General features: G+C 41.9%; 1 protein-coding gene and 1 long non-coding RNA gene across 2 annotated transcripts; one reads left to right on the forward strand and one right to left on the reverse strand.

Moving 5' to 3' along the window:
* The first annotated feature begins 5,481 nt into the window (after window positions 1-5,481).
* Window positions 5,482-27,271, forward strand: YPEL1 (yippee like 1). The gene is made up of 5 exons (XM_066331391.1): window positions 5,482-5,619; window positions 9,198-9,480; window positions 20,325-20,368; window positions 21,789-21,897; window positions 22,861-27,271. The coding sequence occupies exons 2-5, from the start codon at window positions 9,364-9,366 to the stop codon at window positions 22,948-22,950; spliced, it is 360 nt and encodes a 119-aa protein (XP_066187488.1). The 5' UTR covers window positions 5,482-5,619; window positions 9,198-9,363; the 3' UTR covers window positions 22,951-27,271.
* Window positions 6,154-6,584, reverse strand: LOC136368919 (uncharacterized). Its single transcript, XR_010744929.1, has 2 exons — window positions 6,324-6,584; window positions 6,154-6,244 (listed from the first exon to the last, which is right to left on the reverse strand). It is a non-coding gene; the product is annotated as an uncharacterized lncRNA (long non-coding RNA).
* Window positions 27,272-27,884: the final 613 nt, after the last annotated feature.

The following is a 27,884-nucleotide window of genomic DNA, read 5'->3' on the forward strand; positions in this document are numbered from 1 at the left end:
CAGGACAGAAAATGAAGATGGAAATATAAGTCTGGGTTTTAAGATGAGAAACACATCTCTTAGAAGAAAGAAAAAAAAAAAAAAAAAAAAAAAAAAAAAAAAAAAAAAAAAAAAAAGGAAACTGAACAATACCAACACAGAAAAAGCTTAAATCCCTGCCCCTAGCCAACTGTTTTGCATATATAGGCAAGCATATGCAGAATGTGTTTCTACAAAACACATATCAACAGAAATTTAATCTCTGCTTTTCTGTGGCTCACAAAACACAGGTTTAACTTCCCAGATAAGCAACAGCTGGCCAACAGTTCACCAAGGAGTTGACAGCTGCATGAGATAGGTGACAATCCTACATTTGAGTGGAGTTTTTAACATGTATGTATGCATTGAAAAGCTTACATAATTCTCTTTATTCTACTACCTTTTCCTTTTTCCTCAGAAAAACACATCTTCTGCTTTCTCTACTGCTAAATACAGGCAATCCCTGCTAGCATCTGATTTTGTGATTTAAATGCTATGTCCTCATCAAGTGCAATTAGTTTTCTACATGGTGTTGTGCTGGTTTACTGTGTTGCCACTCCTGTTTGCAAGTTAAATATTCCATTGTACTGTGTCATTTCCTTACCAGGAGTGAACAGCTGGAAACTGATGGTGCTGTTTCCAGTGTCCAGGTAAGGTGCACACTGCTCCTTGTCTACAGTCTCAGTGTTTGATGCTGGAGGCACAGCCTGCAGCCCTCTCTGCAGTCACAGTCACACAGCCACTATCAGGGAGGGCTTAGAACAGTTCTGGCATTTCAGTCTCCAGAGGTGATCTCCCCTAGACAGCACCCCTTGCAAAGGAGCTTGAGACAGCGTGAAAGAGCTACTGCTCCTTTATCAGAGATGAGGGGGAAGTTACAGAACAGACAGACAGGATCTGTCAATCCTGCATTTCCAGAGGCGTGCCAGATACAAACACAAATGGAACAGTCACAGATTCTCCCATTAGAAACACAGTGTTGTAGGTTTTAGACATACACACAGGTATTTACACACTACAATTGCCTGTTCTGCTCTTGAGTCTCCTGAGAGACTCACAAAGCCAACAACCAAAGCCATAAGGAGAAGGAGACACCACCAGGTTTCCCCACTTACACAGCCTGGACACAGTCCCTGCAGTTGCATCTGCTTTTGAGAACAGACAAAACCTCATCTCTCCACAGCTTGGTTAGTACAAAAACCAAATTTCAACAATAAATACAGCTGTCACTTGCTCTTCTGATCACCATTTTCATTACTGTGCTTATAGCACCATGATTATTTTGTGGGCCTAATATTTCTGTTTAAGAACAAAAAAGAAGTATAAAACAAAACTCAACTCTTAGTGTTATCATGCAGAGAAAGATCTAGATTTTCTACTGGAAGTTGATATTAAATTATTTAAAAAACAAATGCAAGGGTAAAATATAATAAAATTTAACCTAGCTGCTAAAGCATGGTGATGCTTGAAGGGCATGTGTCCTGGCTAATTCCCTGGAGAACCTCTCTTCTCTAGGTAGGACACTTGTATATCTGTCAGTCTGAATATTAGAAAAGTTTAATTAACATCTGGTTTTGCTATTTCAAAAGTCACACAAGAGATAAAGTAGATCTTCCACAGTGATGGTGGGCATAAACAGAGCATTTCAGATTTTGCAGATGACAAACTGCCCTCCAGTGGTGTGTATTTCAGCCCTCTGATAGAGAGAACGTATATTCTCCTAAATTAGGGATCTGGAGCTCTGGGTGATTCTGGTTTTTTTCCACATCACATCCATTTATATGTATATGAGCAGATGTCTACATCACATAAAAATCATGATACAGATTTGTTTGATTCATAGCCCCCAAACAAATTCCTCTGCTTATTGTCCCCTTGAGGAAAGCTTGAGACATCAAAGTGTTTCAGGACAGCTGATCACATCACTTGATATTCCCTGATCCACTGAAGATGCAGCTTCACTGCATCTTTTTGGGGTTTGCAGGTTTTATATTGGCACAAGTGGTACAATTTAATAGTTCTATTGGTCTCAGAAAGCATCCCAAATGAAAGGAGACTAATTTATTTGTTCACCTGAAATACCTCCCTACAGGCAGTTCCAGACAAGCAACTAAAATACACTGTGATAAATAGCAGTATAACTTATGACCTAGCAACAAGCTGGTGTACAATTAATGCATTATGTTGTATTTTCATACTATATAATCAGAAGTTTGATATTAATTTTGTAAGTTATTTCTACATTATGCTCTTTAGATCAATTGCTGCCATGTCCCAAGAAAAAAGATGCATTTTTGTTTTCCTTGGAGAACTTTGGAGAACACAATGTTACAAACCTGACTAAACAGAGAACACAAGATCAGATTTCTTGTTTTTCATTACTAAGCTTGCATTTATGGCAAGCATATAGGAAAGTAGTTAAATTCATTTTTTTAAAAATTAATTTTTCCTTCTTTCAGTGGTTTTCTTTCAGCTAACACAGAGGATCTGGAGTTTGAAATTCTAAGACAAATTGATTTTTTTAAACTTGGTTAAAGTCTCCAAACTTTTGAGACTTAACATATCCTGAAGAAGCAAAGGAAGTAATGATATTTTTCTTCTATGCTTTTTAAGCTATTTCACTGTCTCAGCCACTGATTACATGCAGTGCCCTCAAGTGCATCACGCTGTATTGGAGGTTCATTCCTCCAAGCAACCTTCACCTGCTATCACTGACTACATCCTTGACATGTCTTTATCTAAAAAAAAAAGAGAGAGAGAGAAAAGGATGAAAGGATAGTATCTAACAGTGCAGCTTGTGTATTTGTTACTAGGGAAACAAACAGCCAAGAGAAAGAAAGCCTCAGTGTCCTTGTCATTTGGATCTTTCAGCAGAGAAGCGGAGCTTGTGTTAAAACAATGGAAACACTGTTCAGCTTTCAGGATCCTTTGCTGTCCTTGCTGAATGACAGACACTTCTTTCTCCCCCTTGTCCATCTTGTCATCTCTGAAAAGGACAGTCATTGCTGCATTCCACACTGGATTGCTGGTTGTTTTTTATTCATCATGTAAGCTTTAACCCCCGATTCTGTGTAACCTGGTCAGTTCCCAACACCAAACCAAGATCACAGCAGGTCTCTTGAGGTAAATAAAAGGCAGAATCCCTGTGTTGTGTTCATACCCGTAGAAAAGCAGGCACAGCAGCACTAAGAGTGCCAGGCTTGTGCTACTTTGAGTTTGTACTGAATCAGAGCATCATCAGGACTTCAGAGAGCGTGAGAGCTGCGCTCCAGCGCGGGGAGCCGTGCTGCCCTGCAGGCCTGGGCAGGTGTGACACCATCGCCTCGGAGGGCCGGGGGACGTGTGGGAGCTTTGCCACCAGTGCCGGTGACCCCGGGAGGTGCCAGGCCGTGTAAGCCCCGCCTGACACCTCGGTTTCAGTCGCCCCCGACGCGTCAGGCACGGCTTAGCTGGACTGACACCTCCCTGCGTGGGTTGGGAGGGCAGTGCAGACATCAGCATTGTGTGTACCACGACCTTCTGCTCATTGCTAAGAATGCACTGTGTTTCTCTACCAAACGATGCTACATCCCTGCTTCTTTTTCTACTCCAATTATTACCTTGGTCATCTTTAGCTTTTGCCTCATCTAACTCATCTGGTGGGAACTGGATTAGGAAGCTGGATTTGGTGCACTCTGAAGTGTAGCTAAGTAAATCCACAGGATTATCACCTTTCTCCTGTTCTTACAGGACTACAGCTGCCAGCACCAGAGCTGGAGAGACGATGGGAAAATTGCAATAAAAGCCCTTTTGGAAATACTCTCACAGATTTTTGTGCCCTGCTGTTTCAACAAAGCATGTTTCTTCTTTACTGTGCAAGCAGGGCTTTTTTATCCTGTTCAAGATTGGCTGTTAATTTGCCATTAAGGAGGAAGGATATGATGAAGCCCTCACATAAACATGTGAATTACATTAAAAAATGGATAGGCAGAATAAAATCAACAAGCACATGGTTTACTGATCAAAGCCACTAGCTGCATTGTAATGGATTCCCTCTCTCTAGTATTCCTCAAAGTACTAAAGCCCCTTGGGTAAAGAAAACAAACCACTCGGTAAAGATTAGGAAAAAAAGAAAAACTATGTCAGGACCGACAAGAAAAGGAAGCGACAAACGCGTTATTGTCGGTGTGAGCTCATAGCATGGCAGCAGAGCCCTGCGGGTACAGTGTAAATGACAACTTCGTCACAGGCTCCAGCAGTTTGTGTCCCTACACTCCTTGTCCGTGGAAATAAAAAGGGTACAGCCAAAATAAACCAGGGGGTGGCTTTTATTGACTTTTTAAAGAAAAACACGATCACGGCCAACAGAGCTCAAATACTTGGGCAACTACTTGTATGTGAGTTGTGTTTTGGTTCCCTAAGGTGGAAAATTGTTCTTTGACACCATAAAAGCTGTGTATTTTTTCTCTATAAGCAACGAGGTTTTCCCAAACTCTTTCTCTGGAATCAATTGCTCTACCGACCCTCCTTGTCTTTCAGCCTCTAAGTGGTCTTTTTTTCCTTAATGTTTTTTTCTACAGCACTTACGTTTTACCAGACCAGTGCCACCTCCCAGGGTTTTACTAATTCCTGTAGAAACGCGGAGGACAAATTCTTTCTGGTGTGAAAACTCACTCTGATCAATCCGACAAAGCCGATTGCGGCGCTTTCACGTGGAAACTGCAGGCGGCGGCGGAACCGCGAACCGAGCGGGTTGTTTCGGCCCGGGCTGTTTCACCCCGCGATCGCTCCGTGGCCGCTGCCGTCCCGCCGCCGCTCCCCTCAGGGCCGGGCCCGCCTCAGCCCTCAGGAGCGCGCGCCGCCCGTTTCCCGCCCTCCGGGGGCGCGGTGAAGGGGCGGGGGGCGCTCGCGGCACGCGCCCGGCGGCACGCGCCTTCCCCCACAGCCCCCCCCGGCCCCGCCGCGCGCACAACGGCCGGCGGGAGGGGCGGGGCCAAACGGGGGCGGGGCCGACGCCCCCAACACACCCCTTCGCTCGCGCTCTGGCCCCGCCCCCCCGGCCCGAGCCCGTTCCCTCCTCCACACAGCCGGGGGCGAAGGAGGGAGGGGCGCGCGCCGCTTCTGCCCGCCCCCCCCCGGGAGGGGCGGGGCCGGGCGCGGGGGGCGCGCGCGCGCGGGCGCGAGGGCGCGCGGCGATTGGCTGGCGGCCGCGGGGGGAGCGCGTTTAACGGCCGCTGCGCCCCCGGGCCGGGGCAAAGCAAAACAAAGGCGGCGGCGGCGGCGGGAGCGGGAGCCCGGGCGGAGCGCACGGCACGGGCACGGCACCATGCCTCGGCCGCTCCTCGGCCCTCAGCGCGGCACACGCGCGCCCGGCCCCCGTCTATGACCCTTCCGGCGGCCACCGCCGAGACGGTACCTTCGAGGCGAGGGAAGCCGTCGTGTCCCGCCCCCTCCCCTGATCTCCCCTCTTTGTTTTTCGGTGAAGGCCCGGCGCGGAGCTCTCGCTGCCCGCCGCGCGAGGACCGGGGGTCCCGCCTCCCCTCCTACCCGTGCCCCCTAAGGGAGAGGGGCCCGGGGGCCGCTCGGAGCCCGGGCTGGGAGCGGAGTCGGCGCGGCGCAGCGGTGAGTACCGAGCGGGTGAGAAGCGGCACCTCTTCCCTGTGCTGGGATTTATTTTTTTGGAGCGGGGGGGAAGGGGACGGGTGAAGGCGGCTGCCGGAGGAGCCCCGTGCCGCTCCCCGGCCGGGTGGGGGGCGCCGTCTCCCGCGTGCGCGGGGCCGCCGAGGCAACTTTGCTGGCGGGAGGAGGCTCGGCGCTATTTATAGCGCCTGGAAATGACGGCAGCGCTGTCTGCCCGCAGCCTCCTCGGTGCGGGGCGGGTAAGGGCGGTTTACATAATTGAGGGGGGGCGAAGCTGAGCTCGGCGCGCCGGGGGCCGGTGGGGTCCCCCCGCGCTCTTCCCCGCGCCGCGCGGGGCCGGGAGCCGTGCGGTTCTGCGCGGAGCCGCTGGCCGGAGAAGCGCCGAGGCCGTGTTCGGCTGGTGGCGCAGGGAGAACGAGCCTCTGTCGTGCTGGAATCGCTGCGAGGGGCGACAGAAAAGGCGACGGCGTCACCCGCGGCCGCAGCTTCGTGCCCCGGCGTGAGAGAGGAAACGGCTTTAAAGGCGTAGGGCCAGCGGCTCCCTCCCGGCGGGGAAGGGGAGTGTCAGCCGGTAACTTTCTCCACGCTTTTTTTCTCCTGTTATTTCCTGGTACGTAAAGGTAAAAATTAGGCTGCTGTGGCTCAGTCTTTAACTCGGAGGTTTTTCCCTGCTGGAGTAAGCTCACCGCAGGTTACTGAGAGTGCGTACACAGGCTGGGTCCGGCTTTGTGCAGCTGCTCAAAGACTCTTTCAGCGTCGCTCCTTCCCTAGCGCCCCGCGGGAGCGGCGGAGGGGCCGGTTCCTGGCACGGCTCCTCCCGTGCGGCGCACGGCCGGCAGCCGCCGTTCCCCGGGCCCGCTCGGGGCCGCCCCCCCCCGCCACGCTTACCGGGGTGTTTGTTTACACATCCGGGGCCCGCGGGGGCGGGGCCGCCACGCCCCTTTGGCCGCCGCCACGCCCCTTTGGCCGCCCCGCGCCCCGCCCGGTGACGTCACGGGCGGCGGGCCCGGGCCGCTGTCGGCCCGGTTCGGGGCGGCCCCGCGACGACGGCGGACATCGCCGTGCCCGGGCCGCCGCTCTGGTAGGTGCCACACGAGTCGAGCTTCTGGACACACAGCTGGCTTTGCGCTGCGCCAAAGCACGGACTGTGCCGCGGCCGAAGAGCGAGAGGGAAATAGTCGGTTCGGGTTTTTGCTCTGTTCTGTGCGGAATAATGAGCAGCGGCCCGAGGAACTGCTCGTAACTGTGAGAGGGAAGTGAGACTGGGTTTATTCACCATTGTTAGAGCGAGCTAGGAAATGGTTTGTTCTGAATTGTGCTGTTAGAGGCGCAACAGGTCTGTGGTTCCTATGGTGTCTATCAAACAGAGTCGTCTTTTTGAAGAGAGCAATAGCAAATGCAGTTCTGTTAAATGGGCCTTGGAATTATTTTAATTTCTGTAGTTGAAGTACATTGAATCTGTAAGCGTCCAGATTTCCCATTAGAAGTGTGAACTGAAAACATTTCTAGGAATGTCTTGGAGAAAAATATTTTCTTTTTACGTTCTGGGTCACAGAGTTGCTAAGGTTAGGAAAGATCTCTAAGATCATAGAGTTCAACCATTAACACAGGACACAAGGCCACAGTAACCCACATCCCCAAATGCCACATTTACACCTATGGAACCTCTGCAAGGATTGAACTCATGTTTCAATTAATGATGGAAGGATTTAATTTAAGCCAAAGTCAAAATATCTTAGCATGTGATGCCTTTCATTCTGAAGCCATGTTTTGTTCTGGTTTTGTCTATTTCTATTAACCTAAACAACATCTGTATCTACCATTGAGTTCAAACAGGGAATTTAACAGAAACCTCAGGTTCTTAGTTCACTTTTCTCTCATATCTTCTGATAAGTGTGGCTTCATATTTAGCTGTTATACAAGAGCAAACTGTTTTCTGCAAATAATGTAATTATTATTCTTTGTGCAGATGTAGTTAAATTATCTCAGGACTCTAAGTATATAATGTTTGTTTAAATTACTATTAGCATTTAAGTCCTGCTCTTCATCCCAAAGGAGTTATTATTTCAAATATATAAATGTATCCCTTATCAAATGTTTTCCCAGTCATTCTCATGTGTAGATCCATGCCTTGGATGATAACTTGTTCCCATTTTGTTGGATTCCCATGTTGCTTTATTTTTTTGGGTTTCCTGTTGTGTGTTACATGTCTTGTTTTTGGCTTATCTCTGCCTTTGCAACTCCTTGTGTAAGAAATTTTCTTTAGCAATTCCTTCAGTAATTTGAGTTTTCTCCTGCTTACAATTAAAAAAACTAAACTGAAACCCCTGTAAGTTTTGCTGTGGTTGTCTCATGTGCTAGGCTTGCTGTTCAGTTTGCTTTCTCAGGGCTTCTTTTGGAGCCCAGTGACTGCTTCCTATAAACGGGCTTTAATTTATGTAGCTTTCACTCTCTGCTCTAGCTGTATTACCGGTATCCTCCTGCTAGAAGAGAGGTTAGTGCTGCCCTGCACACAGCTTACAACTGTGCTCGGTCAACTGCATGCTGGTAGCTGGATCAGCGTACTGTAAATTCCGTATATTGTCTCTGATTTCTGTTTGTGCTATTGACCTACTCCGGCAGTCAGCTGACAGCCGATGACACAAGTTGACGGTGCAGTGTTGGGAGTGCTCATTAGCACGGTGCCTGCATACCCTGAGAGCTGCTGGCCTCGGGCAGACCAGGAGATGTTATCAGTGTTTAGCATCTGTTTCATTTTCAGGCAAAATAAAAAGGTTTGCTTTCCAGCACAGCAGGAGGCTGTGCATGCTCTGACATGTACTGTCTGAAATGCACTCTGAGGACTAAGGATTTGCAGTTGGGTGTTCTCTGTGCAGAATTGAGCTTCAGTATCAGATTGTGGGTTCGGTGGCTTCCATCAGGCTATTCTGGTACAGTGAGGAAGTACCTAATTAGCTTTGATCAGGACACTAGTTAAGAAGGTCTTTGCCTAAAGGCATAATTCTGCAGAGCTTGAAAGAGCAGACAGGATCCCTGAATAGCGTGGCAGTATCTTGGTATTTGACTTAAAGCCAGACGTGATCCTGCTAAATTTTTGCTGAAAACTGAAGTGTACATATATAAAATATATTTACTGTTGGACAGAACAAGTGTTTTCCAAGATTGCCTTCCTTGTTGCTCACTATATTGCAACTGACCACTAGAACTTCAAAGACAAATTAACCTCCTCTCCTTCCTGACCTTTTCAGTGGGATTTTCTGCATGGATGTCTTAAAGAGTACACCTGGTATAACGTAGAAAGTGCTTGTGTTTTGTGTGGAGAGCTGTTTGAATCTTGCCCCTCATTAGAAGTGTGATGGAGTAGAAGCCATTAGTGGAACAGAACTGCTTTTTGCTGTGTTGAATGGAACTTGAACTGCGCAGCGCCTTAGAAAAGGGGCCTGTAGTGCAGCCAGGCATTTGCTCCAAATACGCTTTGCTTTATGGCTGGACTTGTTAAATAACAAGTTAACTCTGGTCTTGTTGTAAGCTGCTAATTGTTCTGCTCTTTTCACCTACAGGTTGTGACTGTTTCTCTTCTGTCATTTGTGTGGAAAGTGCCACACACACTCCAGAACAACAACGGCTTTTGCTTGCATATTCCAGTGTTTCTTTTGTCAGCGAGTTCAGCAAAGTTGTAATTCTTCAAGTGCCAGCCCTGAGCTGAGTGAGGAGCCACCAGCAGAGATGGTAAAAATGACAAAATCAAAAACGTTCCAGGCTTACCTGCCAAACTGTCACCGAACCTACAGCTGCATCCACTGCAGAGCCCATCTCGCCAATCACGATGAATTGATCTCCAAGGCAAGTGGTTTCTTTAGAGACCTCGTGAATTATTTCTTAACCAAAATGGTTGTCACTGTGACACCACTGCCAGTAGATAAGGGATGCAAATTGATGCATACTTCAAAGTATCTTCCTTGGGTTCACTCTTAGGTCATACATGTTGTGTACTAAAGAACTGGATATATTCTGGAACCTTCTGCATGTGGCATAAAGGTTGATCTAACACATTTCCCATGTTAACAGCCTGTGTCTGCGGTCAGGTGGGTACTATTTGTGACCTGTTGTGTCTCAAAAGTCTGCTAAGGAAAACTGTCAGAAGAAAGCATGGATCTCTGGGTAGGAAAATTATTCTGGTTATGGCTATTCCCGATAGAGATTTCTTTTGACTCTGGTGGACTGAAGGTCACAAAGGTGTCTGTTTCTAGAGTGTCCCACTTGTGTTGCTGAATCTGTAACCACACTTTTGCTGTCTACCAGCTCCTAAGGAATATGATTAGCCAGAGGTGTTCAAAATCGTTGGACTGTTGGAGCCTAGAGAATAGGTGGAACCTTGAATAGGCCTGCCCTTCTTCCATGTTGCTAGAAGACACCAAGAGTTGTGATGTATGAAATATGTAGGAAAGCTTGATGTTTGGGATAAATACTTGACAGACTGGTTCATTCTTTGCTTCAAACAAACTCCTGATTAAATTACTCTTGATGCTGTCATGGAGAAAACACTCCAGTTGCTTTTCAAACTTTTTGATACCAGATGTTCTCTATATAATGCTTTGTCAAATAAAATTAGTTATAAAGGGTTTGATGCTAAAAGTTCTCTCTGCTCCTGCCTGTTTGTGTTCAGCAGCACTCAGGTGATGCTCTTCTTCAGTGCTGAAGAGATGGGAGGGCTTGAAAATGCTGCTTCTTCTGTAATTACGTTTTCTTTGGGTGAGGAGAAAATATACCTGCTTGCTCATCCAAGGGCTATCAGGCAATAATGGGTTTTCCCCATACAATTTTTTCTTTTTCCTCGAATTTAATTTTTTTCCATGTTGATTTCAGAATTTGAGTATAAGGCCTTTTTGGTACTACTGCATTCTAAATGAAAAGCACTCAGGTTCATTTTTCACTTCCTGTTCTGGGCCAGAAAATACTGGGAGGGGTTAATCTTTCCTGAACTTCAGGTTGTAGATACCTACAAGAAGAAAGACTTTTTTTTTTTTTTTTTTTTTTTTTTTTTTTTTTTTTTTTTTTTTTTTTTTTTTTTTTCCTGTGTCCCTTAGGATGTATTAATTCATTGAGAAAATGCAATCCAAGCACATACCTAATAGGAAGCTTTTCTTTTTGTGGACTTAACTTTTGCATGCCAACTAAGCTGCCACATTTGCTACATGAGCCAATTTTGTCCAAGGGCTTGGGAGCTTTGGTCAACAGAATACTTCAAATATGTTAAGCAAATCATGTGTTCATTTTACAGCTTCATAAATAATTTCAAATGTTAAGAATCAAATTTTCAATTCAAAGAAAACATAGGGGACTCTTCAAAAAATCTGTAAATACAAACAATTACTTCTAAGTTGTTTCCAGTGGTGTTGGAAAGGGTGTTAGAGATGGATTCTGCTTGATTTCTGGCTTCCATAATTTTTGATGAAGACACTTTAGAAAAGTATTTGTACTTGCAGGTTGACCATATGCTTATTTGACAGCTGGTTCATATTTTGTCTAGTTAAGATTTCTTAAGCATATTTTATTGTCTAAATCTGTATGGTAAAAGAGAAATGCATTTAAATGTGCGGTATATTTTTTGTATGTTTCTAAAATAAAAAAACCTTTGTCATCTATTGTACTTGTATTTGGGACATAGCTTTGGAAAACCCTCATCTTCCTTAGGCTGAAGCTTTATATCATCCAACACTGGAGAAGTTCTTCTGATGGAAACAATTGCAAAGCAATAGATAGACTTGGATCATTAAAAATAAGTACAGCTGGCCCTTGGGAGGGGGGGAGTTGAGGCACATTGTATGCAATGAACCTAGGTTACAGATGGTTTTCTGACACATCTAGAATTCTAGTTACTACTCAGATGCAGAAAAAAACCCCAAACAAACACAAACCAACCTGAGGTGTAGCAAGTTGATTATATACCCTCTAAAGTTAACAAAGAACAGTGTGGTTCCTGGGCTGCTTTGGATTTATTGAAGGAGTAGAGACTTGGACTGTTCAACCTGACTTTTCCCCTCCCACTGCCTTACCTTGAAGGCCTAGTGCAAACCTAAAACTGTGTTACATTCTCTAAATACAGTTTTTGGTTGCAGAGTCTCACTTTGTTCCAAATGCTTCCTTTACTTCATGCCAGCACCCCGTGCCACAGGTCCTCTGCAGCAGATAAAAGCAAACAGTATTTACTTAATGCCTGGCTGTAGCTGCTTCATTTGGGGGTTGTCCCTTGCCCCTTCTTTTCTGGGTACGTGGTGCTTGTTTCTTCCTCATGTGTGGTCAGGGAAAAATGAACTAAAATGCATGGTGCACTTCTAATTTAAAGCAGCTCCAACTGGCTTTCTAATATGCTTTGAGGCTTAAGGCTTTATCATACCTGACACTGTAGTGGTTTTTGACTTGAAGATAAAAAGATAAGTTATGCTGTGAACTGAGTGGTGTTTCTCTTAAATGTTGGTCTGTCATAGAAAAGCAAGAAGTGCTGCATATTTCTGTCAATCATCCCTTTGATTCTGATCCTCAGAATACCCTAACTTCAATACAGATTTGCAATAATTCTGCTTTTGAGAACTGTTGATGTCAATTGTGTGACAAGGATGGCAGCATACACGAATCACCTTTCCATTTTCTGTTCTGTTTGAGCAGCAGGATCTCTTTCTTGCCCTGGAATGAATCACAAAGCTCTCTTTTTCTTGGGCCCTTGCTGGTGATAAAATGGCAACCAAGAGTCTTGGCAATAGCTTAGAAATAAGAACACAGATTAATGAGACTGGCTAAAAATGTGTTACCTCCTCAAGTGAATTCAGTTGTGGCTTTTGTTTTCTCTGCAGCTGTGAAAGGACTTGGTTGCTGCCCAGTGTTGAAATCAACATGATGTTAGTGGTTAGAACATACATTTCTAGAGGGTTTCACCCTGTAATAACCTTGTGTTTTCAGCAGCTGGGGAGGAGCCTGGGGAAGGGGAAGGCATGGGAAGAGCACTGGTTGAGATGAGGAGCCCCAGACTGGGAGGTCATTGGTAGTAGAGATAATGACAAACGTTAGTCTGTACAGCTGCACACATGTATGAACAGTTGCCTTAATAATTTATAACTCCCAGGTTATCTTAGGGCAACCATTGATTTGAAGGATACAGAAAAGTTATAAATTGCAGGTGGCTTTTAATTGGAGTAAGTGTGAGGTGATGCCAGGTGCATCTTAGACATGACTGATTTGAGTTGCTAACGGGTCTGTGAGTGCTGGATTTTCTCTTTCTTTGGTGAAGACTTCAGAGTCTGTCAGCATGTTAAAAGTATTTTTTAAAGGCTATGAGAAGGAATAAACCTATCATCACTACACTGGGTTGTGTTCACAAGATGGGGAAGAACCTATGGCTCTTTAAAATGTCTTTAAAAAGGCAAATATTTTTAGAACCATATCCTACCAGGACTGTAGGCACAGAAGAGAAACTATGAACAATGGGTCTTGATGAAGACTAAGGCAAGGAGCTGATAACATAGGAAGCACCTAGTGGATTTAAAATTGCTACCATAGGAGGAGGCACTTTGTGGATTTAAGATGCTCAAACAGCACATAGAAAGTGACCAAACAGTATATGTTAATAATAATAATATTAAAAATCCAAACATAATTTAATTTTGAGAGAACTTCTACACGACTTATTGAAGTACAGGGGAGGTTACCACTTTTGTGGGCTAAATAAAATGTTATATATTTGCTGCTCTTGGAGCAATTCTGGAGTAAGTTTTGTGGAAGGCCTCACTGAAAGAGCTCTTTTGATTTGTTGTGTAATAGTAGGAAATGTGCAGTGATTATTAAGAGCAGTAAATTTTGTAGGAGACAAATATTCCTTGAAGAGCATAAGTTCCTAAGCACTTGGTTTGTACCTAGTAAGTTCCAATAATTGTTTAGAAATTCAGGTATGATCCAACAAATTACAAAAAATTACAAGTACTTAATGGACTCTTGGAATGTATTGGATGTACTGCAGAGGATGTTTTGTTGCTCAGGGTTGACCTGCTTGAAGACTATTGAAGCATCTTACAGTGTGCCTTAATTCTGGGAATAGAGAGAATTTGGATTACTTTGTATAGATGTCTGTATAAATACTGTGACTTTGTTCTGTCTCATTCATTGCCAAGCATATCTGACCAAAGGGGAAAAAAGTCATGTGAAGTCACAGACAGGACTAGATGTGTCAATATTTTCAAGAATGAGTTCTGCATAAAGGTGTATATATATATGCAATTGTTATTGACTCCACTGGGAAATCCTTGCACCTTGTGGGTGAAAGAATGATCTTAGTGCTTAAATTTAGTTCTCCAAGGCATTCAGTGTGATTGTTCTTCTATTATTGATGAGAAGGAGGAGTCCTAAGCCTAAATAGATGCTAAAACATTTTTAGTCTTGCTTAGCAATCTGTGGTTTTGTCCGCCACTATTTAACTGATGAGATCAAGAGGAATTTTTAAAGGGTTTATTGTCTTTAAGTAAATATGCTGTGCTTAGCTTGGTTCAATTTGCAATCCTCCTTTGCTTATGATATAACAAGTATTTAGGAAGATAGATGGGCCTGTTCTATGTATTCTTGAAGGCTGTTTTTGTTCCTGCACCAATTTCATAAATATTCTGCTGATAATTTTTTCCAAGACGCTTTTAGTTTTTTGGGTTCATTTTTTTCTTCTGGGGGAAGAATCTGGTTTTTGAAAGAGAAGCAATCTTTGGAAAACATCCAAGAATAGATTTGAAAGCTTAAAGGAGTTGGAAAGTGCAAGGGAAGTGTTCTCCTCTGTGTATTTTGACATAATTATTTCTGAAATCCATTCAAGAAGCTGCATAGGTCAAGATAACTTGTCCTGCCTGACAAAGTCTTCACTTTGGGGAACTATCATTTGCCAGGATTGCAGGCATGCAGTTTTTGGGATAGAATTTTTTAAGGTTATTCTCTGCATATTGAACTTCATAACTTGCTTAATAAAAGTCAGTAAATAATTGAATGAAAATGAGCTTTAAAAAAAATCCTGTTTATCATGGAGTCTTCTAGAACTTGCCTAGGATGCAGCTGAGCAGCAGCATCTCTGGTGGTCTGCATTATCAAGGATTTGGATGTGAGGGAAACACCAACTGGAACAAATGTGGGGGTTTTCCTCTGATATATTTGTGTCTGTACCTTAGGTTGAATTCAGTTTTCTGAATTTATGCTGTAAGTCTGGAAGTGAGGATATCCTTACAGTCTCTGATGCATCTTGCTGAGGAGATAATTTCACACATCAGAGCCCTTGTGTTGCTGGTTTACTTTAAGAATGCTGCCCCTAACAAATACAGTTTTCTGTATTTCCCTAATTTGCTTATTTGTTCAGAGAACTGATTCAGCTTGATCTATCTTAGCTTGTAAAGGGAACGCCAGCAAATGAAAGGAAACTCAAGAAAATTAAACCGAATAAAAACCTATGGACTTCTTTCATTTTCCTCCTTTAATATTTCATCTCTGTGTTTCCAGTAGCTTGCAGACACTGGTAGTGCCCCTGTGACTTGCTCAGAATAACACCTGCCTTGCCCCCAGTACATGCTAAGATGGCAGTTTCCCTGGATATTTGCTGTAGAGCGTGATCCCTAGCCATGCAATCTAATCCCATCTCTGGGGAATAATTGATGGCATAAGCTTTTCAGTAGCATCCCTTCCCCCAGCCATGCCTTCAGCTGTGCCTTAGGGCAGTAAATACATGTTCTGCTTGACTGATATTTCCTTTCCTCCTGGGTAAAACAGCTAATCCTGGTGTTAGAGGTAAGGGTGAGTTTAACTTACAAGCACAGATCATACCTAATTCTGCATGTGTGTGCAAGTGAAACACGTAAAAAGCTTCTTTACCACACAGTGTATCAGTGACAGAGGTCTGTCAGATGACTTGAAGAGATCCTAGATCCAAACCATTCCTGCAGGTGACTTTACTGTGCTTTGTAAGGACAGTTCAACATTTTTGCTGATAATATTAGACATTCTGGATACTTTTAGCTGGGCTGAAACAAGAAAACATGATAGATCTTAAACATCCTTCTGTATAAATGGGCAGCTGGTCAGAGATACGGATTTTCTAAGGAATAAGTTAACTCATAAATCAGTACAGTATTATTAATTGAGGACCATAAAAAACCAGCCTTATAACAAGTGTAAAGTTCAACTGCAGATATTAGTGGAACTGATAAATTGCCCAGCTTCTAAGTAAAAATCCTGGTTGCTGAGAGTCATTATTGATGAGCGTTGGTCACGCTACTCTCTTCTAATTCCACTCTACTGAGTAAGACATATGTAAGACTCAGTTTGAATAGAATGTTCTGCTTTAGTTCTGATTTATATATAGTGTTCGTGATCTTGGGAGTGCTGAACAAATGTTGCAAAGTTAAAGTTTGTGTTTGCATAGGTGATGTTTATTCTTTTGAAGAGTGGTTTGTCTGCAGACTGGTTTGAACAGTTGTGCCTGTTAGTCCTTCACATTGCCATTTAAAGTACTTTCTTGGATTTTCTTTGAGGAGTTGACACACAAGGTGTTCAACCTGTCAGTCCCTTAAAATTCATATCAGTGTAACTGAATCATACAGTGCAGAGTGTGAGAAACGTTGTGCTGGTTAAAGCAAATGTTCAGTATTAATTTTTCTGGTTATGCAAAATACTGTGTTTATAGCCAAGTTACAAGCTTAGCAAGCAACTCGAGCACCAAACTGAGTTGTCCTCTTTCCATTTCTAGTAGTAGGCTGCATCAGAAAGTAGAGTTCTGATAATAAATCTTTCTCTCACCGTTCAGAGGATGCATCTGTGACAGATGTGTACCTTTTTGTGGTGTTTGAATAGAGTTTTGGGGGCAAATCTCAGCTGTTCATGTGAATAAGAAACTGACTGCCAAGTGCTGATAAGAGATGGATAATAAAAGTTCAAAGGCACGGGAATTTAAAAATTGGTATCTTTGCAGTGCTTCTATCCCAGTCAGCGTGTAAGAGCTCTGCATGGCTGGATTGCAGACCATTCAATGCTGTGAGGATGTGGCTGGGCACTGGTTTTAAAGGGAAGTCTGAGTTGCCTGGACCCACGTTCTGTGTCCCAGAATGCAGTTACACAAGTTGCTGCAGGTTCCTGTTGAGTTATCTGGGTGATGTAAACATGGAGGAACTTGCTCTTCACAGCTGGGCATGGAAACAACTGTTCTGTGGCATGTAAATACAATCCTTAGCCTCTAAACATGAGTGTAGGTAAGAAAAGATGGTATCAAATTGATCAGCCATACTCTGGGAATGGGAAGCAAGGTTGGAAGGGTGGAGCTTTTCACAGTGAGATTTTTGTGAACAGACTTTGTAAAATCACTGTCACAGGAAAAGATTGTGTTGCTCCCTCCACTCTACCTTGATAATCCTAAAAATTAGAAGGTAATGGCCATTTCTGAGGGAAAATAAGCCTAGAAGAGTACTGTATATCTAGGGCAACAAAGCAAAGGGTGCAAGAAAAGTCAAGTCATCTTTAAAAATATATTAGGAAAAGAAAAACAACTAAAACAGTACTTTCCAACCAGTGGTTTGTATTTCATTTGGCTTGAAGTTTTTTCAGCTTATGAAACAAGAGAGGGGAATAGCTGCTTTTTGTGCTATTCCTGGCATCCTGTTACTGCCCTCTGCTTAATTTTGAAAAATGCAGGGTCAAAGGAGAGCTTTTATTAGGTGATACTAAGTCAAGACTAAACATAAACTTGGCAGAAGTAATTGCATAAGATCGTTCAGAAGATCTCCTGACTCTTTGTTTTTTTTTCTGGAATCTTTTTTTTTTTTCCTTCCCCAGCCTGCTGGGGAACTTCAGGTATGGCATGTAAGTAGTCTAAAAATTATTATGTAGGACAAGACCAAAAAAACCAAAAAATTTGTATGTAGTTGGCATGTGTAATTACATACAAATAGAGAAACTAGCACATGATTAATAGAGTATTTCTTGGTGCTGTTTGGAAAAGGATTTGTGAATTCTAGTTCACAACATGGCGTTTTTAAAACAAGGGGAAATGGCTGCACCTTTTTTCATTTTAAGAATTTTTACAGTAGCTTAAGTAAATATCAATGGTCATCATGACTTTGGAAGTTCTTTTTAATCATTCCAGGCACATGAAACAAGGAAGTTCTAGTTTTATGTTTACTTCTTAATGAGTAAGAGGATTTTTGAAGTGTTCCCTTTACCCTTTCTTAAATTTTGGACTTGCACCTCTGTAGTTTTCTCTAATGTGTTGTTTATGCAGGCTAGTTACTCATTTGTTAATGGGCAGTTTTTAAGAGCACCTGAAGAGTTTTGTTTCCACCTGCAGTAAGCATTCTCTGTTTCCCACTGGCTCTAGTCTGGGGAGTCCTGGTGATCTGTAGGAGCTGCAGAGTGTAGGTCTGCACCACTCCACCAGTTTTGTGTTTAAGTATCTCAGGAGAACTGAACTAGTGGCGAGGTTTTTGTTTGTTTTAAAGGCAGCTATAAGGATAATTTTTTTTTCTGGCAGAGCTGTTCAGACACTGTCCTCAACCAAGTCTCCCCTTTTCAGGGTCAGTCCCACCTGAAGTTTCAGGTTTCACTCTCCTGCACAGCCTATCTGGTTTTCCTTGCCTGGTGAAAAATAAGACTTGTAGTTCGGGTTGGTGGAGACAGTGCTTTTTCTTTTGTCTTTGCTAAGGGTAGAACTTCCTTAGAATCAGTGAGCTTGGAAAAGACCTGTAAGGTCATCAAGTCCAACCACAAACCCAGCAGTGACCTACCACTAAACCGTGTCCCCAAGTGCCACATCTGTGTCTATGGTGACTCCACCACTGCCCTGGGTAGCTCATTCCATTGCTTGACAACCCTTTTGGTGTAGAAATGTTTCCTGGAATCCAACCTAAACCTCCACTGGTGCAACCTGAGGCCATTTCTTCTGGTCTCTCAATACTTCTTTTAAATGGTTGCTAAAATAATAAAATATTAGTGCTATGAACTGTTAAGCAGAATTTCTCATCTTCTATTAAAGATTTTACAAGTACATAAGGGCTGTATGTAACTACTCTGCCACTATTGCTACTTAGAGCAGTCCAGAGTCAGGGACTTCTTTAAACATCATTGCAGTATATAATCTGGTTAGTGTTGATTGAAAAGGATTAATTTATATGCCTTTTCTTTTTGCAAAGTGGGGGGTTTCCTTGCAAACTGTTCTGAGTAATTAAAAGACAACAATTATGGCTGTTGTGTTGCTAGTTGGTAGACTGGCAAAATACCTATTTTCATGTCAAATTACTTGTAATGATATAACTAATTACATGTCAGAAGAGGAATCCATTGCAGAAAGGACATTCTGACTATGGTTTCATGCCTGATGCAACCAAAACCATGCAGAAGTATTCAGGTTGATGTTTTCCTTCCAAAATCCTTCCATGTTTATCTAATGCAGGCTTCTGAAAAATTGGTCTGTGATGTTCAACACCAGAACCACAGGGATTCTGAAAAACAATTGTACTTTCACTGCATCATGGATAAAGTAATTAATTTTCTTGAAAGTAGGTTAGAGAATGGAAAGCCTGGAAGAAAAAAATTAAGACAGTTTACAGGGTTCTTTTTTTTTGATGGAATTTAGTATGGAAGAGAAAAAAGAAAAACTCAGTTCCAGTGTGATCCTGTTTGGATGGGAAATAATGGTTGTATCTAAATTACCAAGTAATTCAATGCAGAAGGCACCAGATGAAAGCAGTGATGTGTGGGACAGAGGTTTGGAATGTTTTACCTGTGACTACCTCTAGTCTGCTCACAAGTTCTCCCAGGATGTCTGCAGCTCATATCCTGAGCACAGGTTCAGGTCTGTGTCTGCATTAACATTGCTGAGTGCATGGGAGAAGAGCTGTTGGTTTAGTTGGTTCAGAAGGATCAAGGGTGCAGTTCCCAGGAACTGAAACTGCTCCACAAGCCAAACCAGCCCCCAGTAAGTGTGGCTGATTAGGGGTTTTAATTCAAAACTGTGCTGCTGCTCTGAACTAAAACATTAATTGAGATCCAGCTAAGAAAGTCTTAACAGTCATCGTTTGTCCATAATTTGTCAGGAATGTGAGAGATCTGAAAGCAAATGCCTGTGGTCAGGCATTTGATGGTAACAGTTGTCTTACTAAAATGAAGCTGACCTTATCTGTGAATTATAAACTCATCGGATGCATTTCCTGAGTACAATATGCTCATTTTATGCTTGGTCCAGAATTTCACTGCTCTTATATCAAATGAAGCAATGAAATTGAAATAAATCATCTTCTGGCTGCAGCAGGGGAAGACAGAGGAGATGTGAGTAATTCCCTTTGAGTTAAAAGCAGATTATTTCAATTAGCATGAAGGATGTCTAGGAAAATGAGAATTGATATCTTGCAGAGGAGTAGAAAAAACTGTTTTGCTTGTGTTATGGATATTCAATTTTGGGCAATAGCACTTGACAAAGTAAGATAAAATAATTATTAAAAATCTATTGTAGGTGAAAAATTGTCTGACCAGACTTTCCTATAAAGAACTAGTATAAAGCAATTAATCCAAATTAGTTTATATCTATATTAGCATTGTGTGTTTACTTACATATCCTTCTGGAACTATTTTTTGTTTGGTGAGGCTTGTGTTTTTTAACATGTGCAATTTCTTTTATTTTAATGCAGTCCTTCCAGGGAAGCCAGGGACGAGCCTACCTCTTCAATTCTGTGTAAGTATGTGGTTCTGGTTCTGTACACCACCTGCAGAGTGTAACTTTAGCTTCCCAGAGGGAAAACAGTAGGAATTAATGTAGCTGTACTTTGCCCTGTTCTTTTTAATGCTGGCTTTACTCACCAGCAATAGTTGTTAAAGAGCCACTGGGCTGATTCTGAAGCATTCCTGTGCACATATATGAGTTTATCTTACATTTTAAGTAATTCTGCTAAGAGCTGAAAGATTAGGGGAGAGTGTTAATGTGAAATTCCTTTTGTGTATGTAATGGTAGCTGTTTCAAGCCGGAGCTGCCATTCTGAGATACTCCAGAAGTCACAAGGTATTGAGTGATTGACTGTAGATTTTCTTTAGACAGCTCTGCTGTGGTCTAAAGAATTTCCCAGTCTGACAGTTGGATACATTTACAGGTTAATGTTTCAGTAGACTTGGTGCATCTTAAATGACCTTGAACATTGCAATGTGCTAGAGGCAAAAGGTCTCTGTGATCTTATCAAGCCTAATATTTGCAATCTTAGGCACGTCCTTCCCTTGATAGGAGCCTCTTTGCATTTGTTAGTGGGTGTATTTTAAGTTTTAATATGCAGGATTGCATTTTTGTCTTTATTTTTCAGCAGCTTCTTTTGTAGCATTTTGAAAAAGAGATACAGTTGAGTGTCCTGGTCTATTTTTGACCAGGATAATGGAACTGTAACTGCAAAGGATTTGATCACAGATCCTTGAAATTCTTTTAATATGTAGTTGTTTAGTAGTGACCTGGGATTTCTGCTATAATTCTAATAGGAAGAATCTGGTACTACAACAGCAAAAATGGCAAAATTTTGCTCCTGTTTAAAACTGTCCAAAAACTTGGTTTAGTCTTGCCTCATGTTTTCTGCAGAGACTCGTTTGTGGAAAAATTGGCTTGATGCAGTACTTCATGGGATGTTTTGTTTTGAAATAGCTGTTCGTTCATCAGAACTTTGTCTGCTGATCTGTAGCAAAGAAATATTTATGAGGCTTTTTTCTTGCTGCTATTTTGGTGCTGGTTCTAAATTCAGCTGTTGGTGCTGATTCACTGGTACAGACTTCCATTAGAGAGGTCTCAAATTGTTTTTGAAGTAAAGCCTGAAACTGTAGAAGTGTCCACTTACTGTGTAGTCTTCTGTTCTCTGCAAGTTTAACTATTTAGCTTGTCTTTGTTGCTGGGAATAAGTGGGTGTCACCAACAGTGACACCATAGCCACTTAACACCAAAAAACAAACCCCTTTTTTCTTCCTGTCCTTCTGCTCAGTGTAACTGAGGAAGTTAGTTCTGCAGCATTGAATGAGTTAGGCATTTTTTTTAACTATTTTTTGTCTGCAGGAGAAAAGGGTAGGGAACAGTAAGAAAAGAAACACACTCATCTGTTAACATAATTTCTCCCTTTTTTTTCCAGGGTAAATGTGGGCTGTGGTCCAGCAGAGGAGAGAGTTCTTCTGACAGGTTTACATGCTGTAGCAGATATCTATTGTGAAAACTGTAAAACCACTCTTGGATGGAAATATGTAAGTAATACACTTAAAACCTCAATCAGTGTTTGTGTGTTGAAGCACAGATGTTTGAGTAGCCACTGAGTAGCACCTTTGCTGACAGTTTAGGTGAGTTAGCTCTGGTGCTTTTGTGTACATCAGGCTCCAATGCAGGTTTGCTTCCTTGCATCTGCAGAAATGCTGTAGCAGAGAATAACTTCACTCTGGACTGCAAATCAAGCATGAGCTATAGGTGCTATTGCAGCTATCTAATATTTCTGTTTGGTAATCTTTTTGCAAGACTGCCAAGCACACATGCACTGAACCAGGTGGGAGAAATTGTCAGAGTCTGTAGTGTCTTGGATTGCAAAACTTGGTTATACAGCAAAAATATAAACTACAATAAATGGTACTGAGCATATTGCACTGTTTAGAAATCATGTGGACTCCATCTCAATTCTGTTGCTTGAAAATTTACCTGTGCACTTGCAGCTGTGTTGCAAGTTTGAGGTTTTGAAAATGTTAGGTTCTGGGTAGGATTTTCACTGATTCAATGTAGCTTCAGATCTTAGTTTTCCTAATGCATTCCCTGTGATGATGAATATAGAGGAGAGCTTTTGAAGAGGTTTGCATTCCCTCTTTTCATTACTTCTGGGAATAAATAACACATATAACATGCCATTTCCTAACCTTTACTTTTAAAAGCATTGAAATTCCCTAATTCTAGGGAATTAGCAGAGAGAGAACATGGATAGTTCTGCAGCAAGATCTGTGCAGTAGATCTGCTGATTCCACTTAAGAGAAGTTTGCTTCTGTTTCCTTCTCACTGCTTTTCAACCTCTAATTTTTCCCCTCCCTCCCCTTACTCAGTGTAACCAATATGGGTTGTTAACTGTAATGGCTCCTGGTTTGTATTTTTAATGTAAGCTTGAAGTTTAAAATACTTCATTTCCTGAGCTTAATTCAGTGTTGTCTTGATATTTTTTTTTCCTTTTCCAGGAACATGCTTTTGAGAGCAGTCAGAAATACAAAGAAGGAAAATTTATCATTGAACTTGCCCACATGATAAAAGACAATGGCTGGGAGTGAACCACAACCTTTTTCCTTCTGTTTGGACTATATTCTGTGGAACAGGCTTTACAAAGACTATTGCAAAGTAAAGGAAGAGCTTGGCTAGAGTGGCCCTGAGAATATCACTGAACTCTGAAACCTCACAAATGAGTAGTGTAGTGTAAGTGGCTATTTCAGGCCATGTTTGCCTTTTCTCCTTGTGTAAGTTCCCTCTTTTTGTACGTGTATTATTGTGTGAAGAGTTGTTTTGGAACATTTTGGATGACCTTTTTCTAAACTCTCTGACTAGAGAAACAGTTCACTAATTGAAAACAGATTTTACTGGTTAGCATCTCTCTGACCTATGCCTTTAATGCTACTTCTGCTGTGCATGCTTCTTGCCTAAACACCTACACTCCAGTCCTGTAGAAGTTCTGTACCTGAGCAGTCCGAAAGAATGTATGGGATGGGGTGCTTTTTTATATGTAGCATTTTCTGATGTGTTTGGCAGTGAAGAGGATGCAGTATTGTAGTTATTAATTTCTTTTTTCAATTTGAGTGTACCACAACCTATGTACATCTTGTAGGTGAATTGGTTAAAGGTACAGTGCTCACTTCAAAAAATATTTCAGTTGCACTGATCGAAGTTAGCAGGTCTCAAGTTGTTAGGAAAGGTTCTGCCAGAGATTTGCTATCTTAATGAAATAACATAGAAGGATTTAAAATCAATAATGCTATAGAACATGTTCCTTTAAGACCAACATATTCCCTAAGGAGTTTGCTGGATAAAAAATTTATAAAACTATAACTTGCAAGATGAAAAAGACAGAAAAATATATGCATCTTCTATTTTGAAAAAGAAAATTAGTTGATATATTAGGAAAAAACAAAGTTTTGGTACTGTACCTTTGCCAGTAACAGGGACTTGTGCATCAGTAAATTTTTATGGCTGGTTCCATTTACATGTATAGTCCTAATGCACTGGACAAAGAGGTTGTTGTCAAGGAAACTTGTTGAAGTCTTCTGCTTCTGCTACATTTGAACAAAAATATTTATTTTTGTGAGAAATGGCCAGAGCCTATGACATGAAAATTAATATAGTACCTGTAGGAAAAGGAGAAGTAATAAGAGGGAAGGGAAGTTTGACTTGTTTTTTCATAAAATAAAATAGCAAGATAGTTTTTAAAATTTGTGGGTGGGGAAAGGCTTTCCTGGTTTGCTGGCTAAATCATCCCCAAGTATCTTTTTATAATAAAAATTTATACGAAACTCACCTTCTCTTTTGTTCTCATGCTGTTTCTTTAATGGAATCAGTTAATGAGAGAAACTTCTGGAAAGTATATGCACAATATGAGCTGTTGGTATCTGTGTATGCAAACTGAGCAACTGTGAAAGAAATGCTCTACATAAATTTGCTAACTTAATTTTCAAATTAAACAGACTTTTTGTATGTTAAGCCTTTTAATGCTTGAGGACAAACTGTTTGAAAAAAAAACCCTTTAACACTACATAAGTCCTATAACTGAACAATACAGAAGCCTTGCCATACTAAATCCCTTTCTCTCAATAACAATTCTAATATGGCACCTGTGAAATTAATCACAGGTGCTGCTGCTGCTGTTCTGTTTTTGGGACTCTCTCATAGGCTTTCTGAACTCTGCTGCACTTTAGAAATTGTCAGACATGAAAAATTATGCCAATGGGTAGGGGCAATACAAATCTTTAAAACCAGCTTTCCAGTGTTTTTGTGGGGAGTGAGAAGAGCATTCTCCTGGGTATACACATTCTCTGTGATGCAGGCCGGCTAAACTGCCTGCCAGCTGTTGTCATGATTGATATCCATGAATTAAAAATGTAAGAATTAGAGAAGTAGTTCAAGCTGTTGGGTTTCAGTCCAGAGGCCTGAGGTGGTACAGTTACGTTCAATCTGGATTTTGTAGCTTACATGTTACTACTTTGTGTTCACGTCAGGTCTCATTTTTAACAATGTCATTGATGCAAGATGGGCTTGGGTGTTGCCTGTCTCGTGCTCTTTTTGACCTGGATTTCTTGGGATTTTGTTTTCCACCATTGCAATGTATGTTGCCAACAAGGAAGGCACTAAAACTTCTATCAGCAAAAAGTTTGTGTTGGCTTTTAAGTCCTGTTGCAATGTTGATACTTGTGAACAGCTTGTGTGAGGTTTGTGTATCTTTGGGCTTTTCTTATTTCCTGCCTACAGACTTGCTGAGGCAGTACACTGGACTGAAGGCAAAAGTAATGGCTGCTTTTCCAGAGAGAGTTGAAATTAAAGAAAATACATAAAGTATTAAAGATTTTTCTCTCCAAAATTGGGGGTTTGGCTAGCTCTTGTTAGTAAGCTAATGCTGTCTGTAACACAGTCTTATTCTTAAAAATTCAACCTCTTTCTTCAGTGCATTATTTATATTTCAAACTGGACATTTTCACCAAAACCTTAATTAACTTTGATGCCAAAGGTTGGGACTTCAAGTGCTTAGCACACAGAGCTTCAGACTACTGGCATAAAGAGTTAATGACCTATATGTGATGTTTATGGCTTTCAAGAGAACCAAACTAAGCAATATTCTTTTTGGTCTTTTATTAAGAGTGGATGCTTAGAAGGAGTAAAGAATAGAACTAGTACAAAATCACTATTTTATGCTGCCATATAACAATTCTTGAGGCTCATTCTTTTGAGGGAATATGTGAATTTTCTTCCTGTGTTCTTTGGCAGCATCAATGATTATTTTCTCCCCTCAGAAAGATATAGAGAATTCTTGTTATTGGTTTTGGTGAAAGTTGAATCCAGATAGCAATGACTGCTGGCAGATGTGAAGAGGTCAGTCTGGTCACTGAACCCTCCAGCAGTCATTTGAAAGAAAAATAAACTTACTTGAAAAAAAAATTTTACTAAAGCATTTTCCCTCTAACCAATTTTTGTAATATATTAAAGATTATATTTAAAGTTTGTATGCGTTTGCTCTGGGCAAGTTTACTTCCCCTCCAACTTGAGCACTTTTGTTACTTGTACTGGTTATTTTTGGTCTTAACATTTATTTTGTATTTTGTTTTTTATAAATTGTAACAAAAAGCTTTTGTGAACCTTTGTTTCTTGCTGGCTCTTTCTTGGACCAAATGAACTGACTATGAGCTGGCTTAGAAGAAAAGTTCATTGGGATGCATAGGAATTTGCTAGCAAAAATGTACATGTATTGAAAGTTTTTTTTTTTCCACTGAACCTCTAAAGCCACACCTGTCCTAAAGTAATTAATTATAATTTGGTGTGACTTTAGTAATCTGACCACACAGTCTCTGTCTAGGTCCAAAATAATGGTTGTAACAATGGTTTTCCAGGACTGAGTCTGCCTCCAAACCCTAGAGTTCTTCTTTGGCTGGTTATTTTAATACCTTTTTGATTACTAGAAGGCAATTGCTGCCATGTATAAAGATTGTCACGTTGCAAACTTGCTGTGAAATCAGCTGCATAATTTGGTGAGGGATTGCTGACTACTCAGCCTAACCACTCCTGCTGAATGCTTTTAGTGGCCTGGTAACCTTCATTTCATCTGCCAGTTAAAGGGCCAGGATATGAACTTGCCTTGTTGGGTGTAAGCTGTACAATGGCAAACTGTGTGAAGGAAGATTGTTACAGCTCCATTGTAATGTCCCAGTGGCAAGGCCCAGCATAATGGCCAATGTGGGTGGTGTGCTTTCAGTCCTTGGGAATCATATGGGTTATGATATTTCTTTGAGTTAAAAACTGGCCTCAGAGGTTCTGACAGAGTCCCCACTGCACCCATAACCAAAGGTCATCTGTATTTCCCACTGGTGGACCAGTGCAAGAGTGCCCCAAGGCCGGGTGCCAGGGTTGGTGGCCACGCACTTCCCTCCAAATGCCGCTCGTAGGGCTCCTCCTGCCCGCTCATCTCAGCAGCCAGATTGCACAGCAGTGACCTCCAGACTCACAGACCAAACTTCAGTCATCTCCAGCCTTGGATATTGGCCATGAGAGGAAGAAGCTGTCAAATTACTGTTAAACTTCTTGGACACTTTATTGGACTTCACTGAGACTCATGTTAAGCCAACCAGCAATATAAACACTTACTGGAAAAGGAACAGATACTTCAGAGGTTTCTTTTAAAAGGACTGTTACAAGTGGTTTAAGGTCTAAAGCATGAGTCATAAATGGCAGTTGAGTTGTGCCTCATTGTTTCTTAAACTCTTTAAAATGCTTTCTTTTACAGGTGACATGGCTGTGTTGCTGTTTTGTCCTTGCAATACTGTACATCATTTGTTGTTTCACTATATTGTATCTATTCAAGGTATCACAATAAAAGCTTTCAATTGTTTTGTTGGGTTACCTGTTGGTTTTGTGCTGTCTGTTCTTGCTACTTGAGTTCTCAGGCTTTATCCTCCGGTAGGGCCAGAGAGAGAAGACAGTGCTCTTAGTTGCTCTTAAAAACTTGTAAATGCGTTGAATCTGATTTTTATGTGGTTTTAGGACTGCCACAAAACATTTGGGATTTTTTCCTTTCACAAATCTTTCTAAAATGCAGGAATTTGTGTTGCTACTATTACGGCATTTGCCTATTTTGAGTCAACTGTGGGATCTCTGCATAGTGAGAGCCAGTCCTGAGGGGAACTGAAGTGTGGATGTGCTTTTTGTTGTGTCAGTTCAATCAGCTGTAGACCTGAGGAGCACAGCACTCCCTCTGTTCATTCTGCTTTGGCTGGGAGGAACTCCTGTAGCTGCTCTGATGAGATTATTGGTCTTGTCAGTGATACGATCCCTCTGGACTGCCTGAGGCTCAGAAGGAAGTCATTCAGTGCACACTTACGTGGTGTCTTCAATAATCCATCATTTCATCTCACAAAGGCATAGTGATGCTCTTCATGCAAGATCAAACATATTATTTCCATCTTGAGAAAATGGAAGATAGCCAACTACCCATTTTCTTATTGAAGTGCTGTCT

The sequence above is a fragment of the Sylvia atricapilla genome, chromosome 17 (assembly GCF_009819655.1).
Source record: "Sylvia atricapilla isolate bSylAtr1 chromosome 17, bSylAtr1.pri, whole genome shotgun sequence".
In the NCBI taxonomy this organism is placed as follows: domain Eukaryota; kingdom Metazoa; phylum Chordata; class Aves; order Passeriformes; family Sylviidae; genus Sylvia; species Sylvia atricapilla.

Bases quoted from the DNA above. Each gene is read 5' to 3' on its own strand.
- YPEL1 (XM_066331391.1), top strand. From the start codon at position 9,364: ATGGTAAAAATGACAAAATCAAAAACGTTCCAGGCTTACCTGCCAAAC. The intron at 20,369-21,788 runs GTAAGTATGTGG...TTTTTTTTCCAG, and splicing joins GCCTACCTCTTCAATTCTGT to GGTAAATGTGGGCTGTGGTC. The intron at 21,898-22,860 runs GTAAGTAATACA...TTCCTTTTCCAG, and splicing joins CCACTCTTGGATGGAAATAT to GAACATGCTTTTGAGAGCAG.